Raw genomic sequence first — 12,919 nt, 5'->3', positions numbered from 1 at the left:
TTCAATGGCTCCTTCTTTATAGCATCAGTAAGTAACAGAACTAGAAAGGTCGCAATTTTAAAAAATTGCAAAGTGTGGTTGCCGCAGTGGCTTACATATGCCCCTCCCACTGATATTGCCAGCCAATTACAATGTCGCGTCACCCCTGCGATCATGCGTAAGTAATTCGGAGGGGATTTATCCCCCTTTTTCTGCAAGAAACGGTTAAATTTTTCGCATTTGCGGCGCCCCCTATGGATGAAAATGGAATCGCTTTTGGCTTTTGGTTGATTAAACCACTGATTCAAATTTGGGATGGATTGGACATTCCGTTCGTGATTTTAGGACAATTTTTTTTTTTTTTAATCGGAAAAAAATTTAACGCGGTCCGATAGGTCCAGAGATCATGTGTACCGATTTCTGTGAGATTCGGACAAAATCTGTAGAATCAGAAAATAAAAGTGTGTTTTGAAGAAAATTCAAAATGGCGGAAAATATATCCTGACACAAATGGGCGTGGCCTATATGGGGAGATGCGTCATGACCCAAGGAATCCAGGGCAACAATAATTTTACAACCTATGGTTCAAGAGTTATAAGCCAAAACATAAAGTGGGCTTCCCCATTATAAGTCTATGGAGAACTAATTAATTAATCATCAATTAAACTATACAACGGATCTCTTAGCAATGAGCAAGCACACGATTCCCGATGAAGCCGGTCGATTTGACATATGGCTCGAGTGTGTGCGGCAAAAACTGTGGGAGGAGTAGAACGGCAAAGTACCCAAATTTACAATAACAATAGTCCGGTTGCCCGGTTGCCCTTTGGGCAACCACACTAAATAATAGTCTAGTCACAAATTTTATGTAGCAACATTTGTCCTAGTAGAGATAGGAAACGGAGGGTGAAGGTGAAGGACATCGCAACAAAGGATTCCAGCTGGTATCGAAGCAGGGAGTTGTGATTCTGCTACACTATCACAACCCCATTAGCATTCTGAAAGCCTGATAGGAGGAAACACACTTTTTCCCATCAGCTGCTGCTGCAGCAGCACAGTTACCCGAGCTGACCTTGTGAGGTTTAACGAGGTAATGGATCCAGGAGAGAAGGAGAGAGAGAGAGTTTTTGTAACAGAAAAGATTGAGGCCAGAGAAAGCACTACTCGTGGGAAGGAACGGGACAGAAGAGAGACAAGCCAAGGACAGAGGAGGGGCAAATGGGGAGAAAGGAATAGAGAGATGGGAGAATGTGATAAACGGTGACAGTAATTATTTAAAAAATCACACCGGTGTGAAGTGAGGGGCGCTCTTATCTTATGACGTAACATGTCGAATTGCTCAGACACAATGACATATGACGTAAATTCTCCATTCATTGTCAATGGGAATTTAATAAAAATAGCTGATTTGCTCAGACACATGACGTAAATTCAAAATTCACCATTCTTTGTCAATGGGAATTTAATCTTTGTGTAGGACTAAAATACCGATTTGCTCAGACACTGAGTCACATATGATGTAAAGTCTCCATTCATTGTCAATGGCATTTAATGTTTGTGTTAGGACAAAAAACTACACTATAGCTGAATATATAAGACTGATTGGTCCATCAAAAGAGAAACTGGAGAAAACAAAGGGAGAGAGAAAGACAAACATCTAAGAGCGGGAACATTGAGAGTGTGTGAGAGGAGGTATGGCAGAGAGAAAGTGAGAGGGGGCAGCTAGTCAGGGAAGGAAGTAAGAGAGGAGAGAGAGATGGAAAGAACAGATAATGAGGGAGAGTGGAGGCAAAGTGTTGGCAAGCTGCCGAGGCCAGCAGAAAGGGAGGTCGTGAGACAGAGAGGAATAGAGGTGTGTGATGATGATGATGGGTGGACGAGGAAAGGAGGAAAGGAGGAGAGAAAGAAAGGAGGAGAGAAAGAAAGGAAGCACATCTGGATAAAGGAAAAATCACACCCATGTGAAGTCAGTGGTGCAACTCCGTGTGGGGGTTCCCACAGGAATGCACCCGGTTCCGGAATGCACACGGTACAGTAGAGGGACCGTGTGCCGGTCCCTCTACTGTACCCTATACTGTACTGTACTGTCACTGTACTGTACTGGCACACCCAAAATCATCATATATACAGTGTGTGTTTGTGTGTGTTAGGGTGGTGAAAAACAACCATGCTGTTTTCGTGCTCATACCCAGCCAGCCAGGCAGGCAGGCAGGCACCCACCCAGCCAGCCACCCACCCACACACAACTCTGTAAGGGAGTGGTTGCACCACTCAAAAAATAAAGGGATAAGAGTGGAGAGAAGAGACAGAGAGAGACAGAGAGAGACACTGTATGGTGGGAGAGAAGAGATAAGAGAAGAGACAGAGAAAGATAAGACACAGGAGAGAATGAGGTGATTGATACTGTATACTGAACCAGGTCTACAGTATGTATGCTGATAACCAACTCTGAGAGGTCATTGTCCACCAATGGTCAAATGATCCACCACATCTCAAGACAACAGTCAATCTCATAAAACTGAAGAGTAAAAACTATCCATCTTGGCAACATGGCAGAAAAACTATTCTATTACTTTTTTAGTCCCGTCCCCTTACATGTTTCATGATAAATGCTTTTTTTTATGTGATGTATTCCCATGCTTTTTTGTTCTTGCTTAATGTAAATCGCTCTGGATTAAGAGCGTCTGCTAAATGCCTAAATTGTAAATTGTCCCCCCGATCAGAGATCGACTAATATGTCAGAGTTTTGTATCATCTGTGAGGATAGGATTCCTTGCTTACCATATACCACGGGCGTCGGGCCAATCACGAGCCATGCCTGCACATGTCAGGAGAGGAGACACAGGCTTGTCAAACAAGAAGTGATCCTGTGAGAGACAGAAGAGAGACATTGTGATTAATGTTTGCTTTTTGGCAAGCTCAACAAGATATGTGGCAGCATCTTTTAATCATCTGTCTACATCATGTGCTAACAACTATACACCCAGTATGGGAATCCAGCACAAGACCTGTATTACAGGTAATGTCCTCTCCTTACAGTACACCCTCCTTCATGTCTTTATCCACAGTACTAATAATGAAACACAAACACCTTAAAGACAGGGAAACAGATCATTTGAAACCCTGGAAATTCAAATAATATGGCAAAACAGCACTGATTTTCATCATAAATATATACATTTAATTTCACAGTTAACCGTAGAGAGGCTTCCAGAGCATTGCAAATATAGCTGGTTTATATTTGCAATGCAATGATGAGAGACATTTACAATGTAGCCCACTAGTATACCAATAATATGCCACTCGTGACATTACGATTCTTCATACCCGAACAGCTGCTGTTTCAGGAGATATGGAGAACTTTTCTCATTTTAAGGCATTGCCATATAGTTTTGTGAATAAATAATAATACTGATATCCTTGTCTAGATATGGTGTATCTGAAGTGGTGCCTTATCTCTTCCGCTACCTTTATCATGTTCTACAAAAGAAATGGAACACAGTAAAATCCTCAGTGTTCATTTATCCATTTTGTAACTCTGCTACTATTGGAGTTACAGATCCGTAATCGCCTCAAGGGCCCCTGGGGGTCCCTGGACCCCACGTTGCGAAATAGTGGTTCAGAGTTCAATCATAGCAACACTCAGGACTTCACTGTGACGTTTGCTTCAGTTTTTTCAGGCAGGAGGAGGACATAAGATGCCTCAGCCAAACCTGAACAGACTCACATCAATGAGCTGCTGCTGGTCCTGGTCTGACATCGTGGTTAGGCTGTAATATTTCCCGGTCAGGTCTCCCTGCAGTCCCGCCAGGGCGTCCACCGCCACCCTCTCCACCTCGCGGCGCTCTGCGCGGGTGCAGGCGGGGGGCAGACTCAGCCCGCGGATGCTGCGGCCCGTTCTCACCCTGGACGACAGCACGTATCGCTCATCGAACTGGCCAGACTGAATCTGAGGGTGGATGTCGGACACAGGGTTGGATGTCAATGCCGTGTGTTATATGGATTCATATGTCGTCTCGTGTCTAACATAATGACTTCGCTATAGACAGGACCGGCGGTAAGCGGTTAAGGGTTAAGTGTCTAAGGACACCTGGGAATCACAAGGTCCACGACTCCACGGTCTGCCTACAGTGCCTAGTAGAGACCTGCGGATGGCGGATTTAGCCGCGGGTAACCGCGTTTGGCGGATGGCGCGGTTAATATAAATAGGATGATATAATTAATGCGGTTGGATAACGGGTGAGTTGGGTTATGAGTTATGCCCTCATATATTTCCATTGTGGTGTCCCAAGCCAGTAGAGACCTGCGGATGACGTATTTAGCCGCGGTTGCCGCGGTTAATACGAATAGGATGATGCGGGCGGATAATTAATTTGCGGTTGCGGGTGACAAAATACTCCATCCGCAGGTCTCTAGTGCCTAGTCTATGCATGGCACTGTGCCCGAGCAAGACACTTAAACCCATAACTGCTCCCTGGGTACTGTAGCAACCGTTGCTCCTAATAGTTATGATGGGTAAATATTATATATGGGTATATATTTCATATATAGTGCACATGTATAGTGACAACTTCCCCAACCACAACAATATAACAACAAATATATTGTGCTCACTGCCAGTACGCCACAGAAGTAACTCCACTGATTATTTGTTGACTTAATATTACATTTGTTTTAAATAAAATAAGCATAAATTAGGCCTTAAGCCCTGGTTGTAATATACGTAAAGTAGAGTACCTTACTACAGTCCAGATCAGTGGGGTGCTTCATGGTTAGAGGGTCGTAACCATTATGCCTTTCTTTAATGATGGGGTTCAACAGGTCACCAAACACCTGGAAACAAACAAACAAAACATTCATTATATTACTTTGAATAACATGCGCGTGGATGTGGATTACAGTATGACGAGAGTTTTTACATCTACAGTACATCTCTGATTTTCCCCCGTGTTATATGACAGCTGGCAGTGTGTTCAACGTTCTAGAAGGTTTCATATGTCATGATCTGGAATCTGGACTACTGTGGAAGTCCAAGGATTGGACGGCTATTCTCACTCAAGCAAAGATGGCTTTAGAGAAGATACTAGACCTAGACAGTGGGGATATGCATTTGGTGCAATAGAGGGTATGCGCATGCATAAAATGAATGGCAAATCGAGTGGCAAATCGAGTGGCCAGTGGTAAAGTGAGCTTAACCCATTTTGGGCGTTTGTGTTTTAACACCATAATGCTTTTGGTGTTTTAACTAAGCATTATGTTATACTTTAGCTTTTGAAAAATAGCAGATCTACAAGTTCATAGCGCGCCACCGAGTGGCGCGCTATGAACTTGTAGGTCTGCTATTTTTGAAAAATCGTAAAAATGCGGCACAAATCTTTGAATATATATTCTTTCAGAGCGAACGTTTTTTTTATTCCGACGTCAGGCCTAAATGGGTTAATGTAGTTTAATGTCGTTCAATGCAATCAGATAGGACTTTTCTGTTTGGATGTATGGGCTGTCAAGGCCAGAAAGTAGTTTTTGGCCACTTAGTAGGCGTTCCCGCATAACTTCCAGGTATGATGATGATGTCACGCGCATACCCTCTATACTCCAAACAAATTAACATTATCTAGTACAACATGAGGCTGTGTTTTCCCTGTTCATATTTGTCAATATACAGTATTGAAATGTGACAGCCCGGCCCTGCAATATTCATGTGCAGTACAGCTACTGTACTTGGTAATTAACCTGACCCTGCTCATCCACACATTATTCTTATGGGGAAAAGAAAAACATGTAGAAACTGATTTGAACAGATTCCAACATCAGACACACTCTCTCCTACTGAGCATGTGGACACTTGATTAAGAGGTAAAGTACGATGTAGCCCAAATAAAATAAAGAAAATGCTGTTGAACACAATGCCACATACAAACGTGTGTATTTGCTGCGGCTGTAGAAGGATGTTTTCAGGTCCATGGAACAAAGCCAGAACCGAGGGTTTCTACATCACTGCCAACAAACAAAGAACCCATGCTCTCCCACTTTACGCAAGTCTAGTCTTGACTCTTGAATGGATACATTTTCAACGTAAAACAGTAAGTGGAATAAACTGAATCAGAAAAGAGGCTTTCCTGCAGTGGCGTGCACAGACATTTAGAGGGGCGGGTGCTCAAGTGAAAAAAGGGCACCTTGTGCAGCGTGTGGAACCGGCCGGTTGCCTTAATAGTGTGAGATTTATAGATTTTGGGACCTAAATAATATATTAGAATCTTTTTTATCAAATTGATCAATGTCACCATGGTCCACATAATGTACACTGTAAAAAGAAAAAAAAAGAAAAAAAAAAAGCTTTTTTTTCTTTTTTTTAATGGGCACATTTGTCCAGAGGGAAAAGGGCAGGGGGTGCTCTAGCACCCCCTAGTGTCTATCTGTGCACGCCACTGCTTTCCTGGAATTCCCGGTACTACAGTAGGCAACACAGCTAAACGAGTGATCATTTTAAACCAATTACAGAGTAATTATCAACAGTCTAGTCAGGGTGTGCAGAAATGTTGACTAGTTTGAATGCCAATCCTGTGTTTAAAACCAATATGCCGCTTCATTTACACTGGAAAAAACATATTTTTTGTTGTTCATACAAACTTGCCGAAATGTGTTATCAATTGTGATTGATTGAATACTTCTTATACTAATTAAAATAAATAAAAGGATAAACCAAAAAGCCCTAAGGGCTTGTTTCCAAGAGCAACAAACTTTGGTTGGCAGTGGCAGGGACTATATATATATTGGGGAGAATTATTTTTCATACTGGATGGATTAAAACACTGAGATTGTTCATGGAATCCAAATGTAGCTACAAATCCGATGTAGTGTTCTTTGAAATAATGAAAAATGCAGTGTTATGAATGAGTCATATAAGGGTTAATGGCCAGTGTTGACTTCACAAGCTGTTTTTTTTTTTACACCTGTTTGTGTGCTGTGCTGTGCATAAGTTGTTATGGCTGCAAATATCCTGCATACTCTTCATTTCTTTGGAAGTCTGTAACTAATAATAACAAAACATGATCCATGACAAATTCCTCTTTCATCAAAGTTCGATTATATATATGTCTGACCTCGTACGTCTCCTCGTCCCCGGCCACCATGCCCACGGTCTTGATGAAGGGGTGTCCGGGGTTGTCGACACCTGTCTGGATGGCCTGATCCAGGGTGTAGCCGTTGGGAGTGGCCTTGTCGACCAGCTTGGCATAGATAGCCGGGCTGAGGTGGCTGGCCATGCAGTTGTTGTGCTTGCGTAGGTCCGGGTACTCGGCACTGTTACAAAGAGTTAGGTTTGTTTTAGTCTGTGTTGTGATTAGTCATAGGATCACAGTGGACACATGGTGGTGAAATATGTGATAAAAACAACACTGAAGATAAAAATCAGACGCACTCGTCTGAACTGAGTGGTGCTGTACTTGTACTTGTGCTGTACGTACTGTACTGTACTGTACTGTACTGTACTGTACTGTACTGTACTGTACTGTACTGTACTGTACTGTACTGTACTGTACTGTACTGTACAAGCTCTCCTCCTTTGAATGCTTATTGCCGCAGTCATGCTGCTATGACTTGAAGAACAGTGGTACAAGGGTTTATATTTGAACCATTTTGAACCTCAGTATGCACAATTACACCTGTTTCGACTGTTATCAATGGACAAGACCGCAGTTATCAGTTCGGATACAATTCTGGGCGGAACATACAGACCACAATGGACACAAGTCTTTTTTGTGTTATGTGTTATCTTATTGTGTGTTATGTACTTAAGGTATTGGCCTTGTTTCCATTGTGGTCCTTGGCTAGCCTCGCAGTGGCCCTACACTACATGAAGGTTTCATGTTGGGTTTTTTTCACTTCCTATGTTGTCGCAAATCGGCCTGACTCTAGACTTCAATCTCCCCTCCACCAAGCTGTTCCCAGATCTGTTAAAAACCCCTTCACACCTCCCTTGCTGCTCACTCCCACCCGCCACTACGGTGGACCAGTGCAAAATGACTAGAAGCTATGTTTGTCTCTTTTTGGCATCAGCAAAGCATCTTTTGTTTGTCAGTAGTGGCTGTGTAATGCACAATAGGGCTTTAAAAAGGATCCTCTTCAGACCCCCTCTCCAACCATATTGTCCTACCCAGAATATAGCTGAAATGGAGCATGGCTATTGGCTAGTTAACAGAACAGGATATGTCTGCGACTCCTGGAGAGAGAGCTGGAGTCACGATGCCACAGAACATCTAATCTAATCAAAATATCTTGCTGAATTTACAACATCAATAATGTGATGGCTAACAACCGTTTGTGTATCCAAACAGCCACGTCTAACCATGCAGTCTGCAGTGAACGCTTGGGCCTTATCCAAAGACTCACTTTAATTTGGCTCTCATATCCAACTGGAAAGATGCTCTCCACAGAGAACAGCTCTCCCTGGCAGTGCTGCAGTCTATTTATATTGCTTGGCCACGTGCACGCGCGAGCGGTGTGTGTCGCAATGTATCTGTGTGTGGGGGGTGCACGTACACAGGTGCCCGCTATGTTAGTTGCTGTGTGTGTCTATTTCTGTCTCAGGAATTATTATAAAACTGATGTTTAAAACTGTAAACTAGGTAGAATCAATGGGGACGGTATGGTAATACATCCACACAAGGGAGTTGCACCACTCAGTTCACACAGGTGTGTTTTTTTTTCTTCTATGTGACCTTTGAAAAATGTATGTATTTGTTATATGTCACGGTCAAAATTAAAGACAACATGAACACAGAAAATGTATTTATAGCCTAAATTATGAACTGTAAAATAAAATACATAGTTAATTAATTCCACTGGCCAATGGCCATCCGGTCACTCATATCTCTCTACACTCAGTGACCCTTGAAAATGTCTCTCTGACAGAGTGACAACCACCACCAGACAACCACCCATCCCTCCAGGCCAAGGCGTAGCAGTCTACCAATTACAATACGTTTTATAGGCTATAGGCTACAATACAGTACATCCAGGTCACTAGAATATGACGATGATAGCCCTGTTTGAACCAGCTGGGTTGTCTTGGAGTTCAAGCGAGGACATTCCAGATCATTCTATTGCTCACTATTATTAGCCACTATTAAAGAACACCTGCAGCTTAGTTGGAAGAACATGGCAAAAGTGTGAATATGAAATTGCATGTGTCCATCCAATATACATCCCTTCACAGAAGGATTTTATTTATCAATTCATTAATTACCATATCGTCATCATATTATCAGCCTCAAACAATCACCCACCTAGGAATTGTATGTACAGGCTATGTAAAAGGTTCCGAAATGCGTTAATTGGTGTAGCCTACATTAGAATACCTAGCGTTTTATTGACAGAAAACTCCGGCGAAGAACTGTATTTGATTAAACTGTAGGGCAGGGCAGGGCAGGCTATCAATCAACACGGAATATGAAATAGAAACAAATATCAAGACTAGATCTAGATATTTTTTGATGAATTCCTGTTCTGTCTATAGAAGTGTCTATTTGTATGTCTCTAAATGTTTTGATGATTTGAACATGGTGGACCCTGTTGGAAACAAGTGTAATGCTTAATTGGGTCGTCCACTCACAGTTAACAGCCTTTGTATTGAGTTTGTGCTTGAAATGTACTGTAATTCTGCAAACTGTTAATAAATTCTTCAATCAATTCAATCAATCAATCTGATGACAGACAGTGTGCGCGTGATTTCTCTCATGTCACGATCGTTTAGGCAGTATGGAGGGTTAAATTATAATAATAATAATAATGACAAGCGTGTGCGTGTCTAATGTCTGACTGCAATGCAATAACTATAGCCTACGGGGGCCGGCGCGTCGGTCTTTTACCTGGCGGGGTACAGTCTCCGTACCGGGGTTCCAGCGCTGACATGTTCCCGGCGGAGCAGAAGCCCAGCCGTCAACGAGCCCGCTCCCACTAATGACAAGATGCCCAAATTCCGTTTAGAGGACACGATCCTGGTGAAGCTGCTTGCCATTTTTCACCGTTTTCTCTCTGCCTTTTTTATTTTCCGTGTGATGATGGTGATGCGACGCCTCTGTGGAATGAGAGCGAATGGAGAAGTATTCTCGTTGTAGACGAAAGAGGGAGGGGGAGAGAGGGAGAGAAGGGGAGCGAGGGAGAGAGAGAGAAGGGGAGAGAGAGAGAGAGAGAGAAAAAGAGAGAGAGAGAGACCATATAGGCAGCGAGAGAGCTCTATGCTTTGATTGATTGAATACTTTAACAGTTTTCAAAGCACAGGAAAGTAGGCTACAGTTCAATAAACCTACGTCTAGCTATAGCTGCTAAAGGATTTATAAGCAAAAAAGCCTGTGGCCTGTGGTTTCCATTCCTTACATATAGACCATAGTGGGCGTGGTTTTCTGGCACCACTGAAAAATCTGCCATTCCTAGGATATCAATTTTAACCCTAGAATCAAACCACCCAGGATCATGGTGAATCATGGCCATAAAACCTTTGATATTGTAGAAAGAAAAACAAAGAAAAAAAATGGTTAAACAAATCAATTTTTTTTGTAAATCTCTATGAGAAAAATGAATGGCAGATTTTTCAGTGGTGCCATGTGACTGTGAACCTAAACAGAGAATAAAGGCAAGGTCGCCATACAAAGTATTAAACATAGCCTCCATCATATTTCTAAATATGATATAGCCTATTTGATCAAGCAGCTACACCTGTGCACGCAGTGGAGTAGCCTAGTCTTTTAAAGATCTGTTAACTTGAATACTCTGATGGTCTGACTGTGACAACCTGTTGCAGCAGGTGCAGGATATACAGATTTTTCATTAAAGTATGTCACTTTCTAATGTGCCTGGATGAATTTCACCCAGCTTGATGTGCAATTATTTTGTGGAAAAAATATATAGCCTATTAACTGAGGGCAGGCATATCAGATAGACTAGAGCCTTGAATGACATACCCATATCCTGTCCTTATATATTCATAAAGACTTGATCAACATGCGATGAGATTTAGCCTCTCACACCCAAAACTAAAGTATGTTTTGTTTTCATTGGATAATTTCGTTGGACAATTCCATGCTTTTGATCAAAATTAGAATTCTTTACATTCTCTAATTGTGTAGAATTCTTGTAAATTAAGTAGTGAATATGTTTAACAATAATTTAACTCTTGAGAGCGTAAAATGAAATTGGTTTCATTTTACACGCTCAAGAGTTAAAGATCTACAGTATAAGGGTCCATTTGGTTACCAACTCTCCGTCATTTATCTAGGGACCACCTGGAACCCCCTCAAGGACCACTGGTTGAAAACCACTGCTCTAAACAAACATTAAAAGTCTATAGACTTGGCTGCCATATGACGTCATTTCAAAAGCCAGACGTTGGAGGGGCTATAGCACCCATCAGTCACAATGGAACTCAGCTGAGCGTGAGCATTATGTTATGATTTAGCTATTGAAAAATAGCAGATCTACAAGCTCATAGCGAGGTTGTAGGTCTGCTATTTTTGAAAAATCGAAGAACGACTGACATAGAAACACAGCTTTTTCAGAAAACTGTCAGGATGTAGAAGACATTTTTAGAATCTGATCTCAGGTCAAAATGGGTTAAAAATATGCAGAGATGGACAAGTTAGTCTTACCTGTTGCAGAACCCAGTAGTACCTGGAAAGAACACGTCCCCATGGAAAGACTGCGCCCAAACAGTCCAGTGCAGGCGTGCCTGACGTGAACAATACAACACTAACAATGGCTGCCTGACAACCTACTGCATGACTAATGAGATGTACAGAAACAAAATATACACACCCAAGGAAACGTATCAACTCTACCAGAAAGAAGGGGCGAGTTTGGATACAATTATCAGGCATCGACAACTGTATACCATGTACAGAGAATGAGCACAAGGGCTCTCTGACCTTTGAACACCACTTTTTGTTGATTCAGGTTTACTTTTATCAGGTGATAGCTGATAAAGCATAAAGGACACTTTGATTATTTCAGAACAGTTTTCTTTACTGTACAGAGCTGCTCTGCAGGCTACATTATTTAAATAAAACAACGAAAACATTTTACTACCTCATATTTTTGAGGGGCGCTAGCCCCTTCTATGCCCAGCTTTACGTTTGTGTATCCCATAGCGATGAATTGATAGGCTGAGCAATGTGTGTACCCCATAGCGATGACTTGATTGGCTGATTTTATCAGCTTTCTGCGTCTGTGTGTACCATGGAATTGAGGATAAAAAGTGTGGACACCAATAAGGGCCTCTCGGCCCCACCCCTCTCCAATAAGGGCCTTTCTCGGCCCCACCCCTCTCCCATTTGTTTATATTGTGTTTAGGATCAAAGATGGCCACAGCACCAGGAGGGGGTGGGGCGGAGGTGAGCGGGCGGAGTCGACATATGTGTTTAGTGGCCGCTCCAGTGCATTTCCAATGGAAGCCCATGTGGTTTGACAAAACATTTTGTTTGATGGGGGGGATGGGGGCAGAACACATCCATCAAAGCTGTGTTCAGACACAAGTCAGATGTCAGACACAAGGCAAGTGTCTTGAATCATGGTCCACAGAGGATGAAGATTTGTGGATCAAATTTTTACATACTCACACGATAAGAAAGATGTCTCAATGCACAAGCACACATACATATCGTCACAATGCACTTTTATGCCTGTTGTGGCTGTGTATGGATCTTCCAGACGCTACGGAGTTCCCCAACATTGAGTGTAAAATTAATAAAGTGTAAAAATGGCCTACCAGCATGTGTGTCGTTTTTTTCCTCATTACTGTGTGAGAGTACAATCATCCAATCCGCTAAGCAACTCAAAACAAGGCTGAATAATATCAACCATGCCATTTTGGCATGTTTTGGAGGCGCTACCCACACGTTTAGGTGTTGCTCATTCCACGAATGTCTGGTCCTTCCAAGCTGTAACTCGT

At 42.3% G+C, this 12,919-nt stretch overlaps 1 protein-coding gene across 2 annotated transcripts in view; it reads right to left on the bottom strand.

Moving 5' to 3' along the window:
• The window catches only part of LOC306923794 (creatine kinase U-type, mitochondrial-like), a 22,867-nt gene extending 10,783 nt beyond the window's left edge, over positions 1–12,084 (bottom strand). The window contains exons 1-6 of one of the 2 annotated variants that reach the window (XM_079502107.1): positions 11,622–12,084; positions 9,846–10,054; positions 7,080–7,278; positions 4,717–4,812; positions 3,707–3,928; positions 2,761–2,846 (exon numbers count right to left, since the gene is read on the bottom strand). In XM_079502107.1, coding sequence (XP_079358233.1) covers positions 2,761–2,846; positions 3,707–3,928; positions 4,717–4,812; positions 7,080–7,278; positions 9,846–9,994 — 752 coding nt within the window. In that variant the 5' untranslated portion in view covers positions 9,995–10,054; positions 11,622–12,084. The remainder of the gene's footprint in view (positions 1–2,760; positions 2,847–3,706; positions 3,929–4,716; positions 4,813–7,079; positions 7,279–9,845; positions 10,055–11,621) is intronic. The other variant, XM_079502108.1, reaches the window with a different exon arrangement.
• Positions 12,085–12,919: the final 835 nt, after the last annotated feature.

The sequence above is a fragment of the Electrona antarctica genome (genome assembly GCF_951216825.1).
Source record: "Electrona antarctica genome assembly, chromosome: 5".
Taxonomy (NCBI): Eukaryota; Metazoa; Chordata; class Actinopteri; order Myctophiformes; family Myctophidae; genus Electrona; species Electrona antarctica.
The sequence above is the reverse complement of the archived record's forward strand: the minus strand, read 5'-3'. Positions and strand labels throughout refer to the sequence as shown.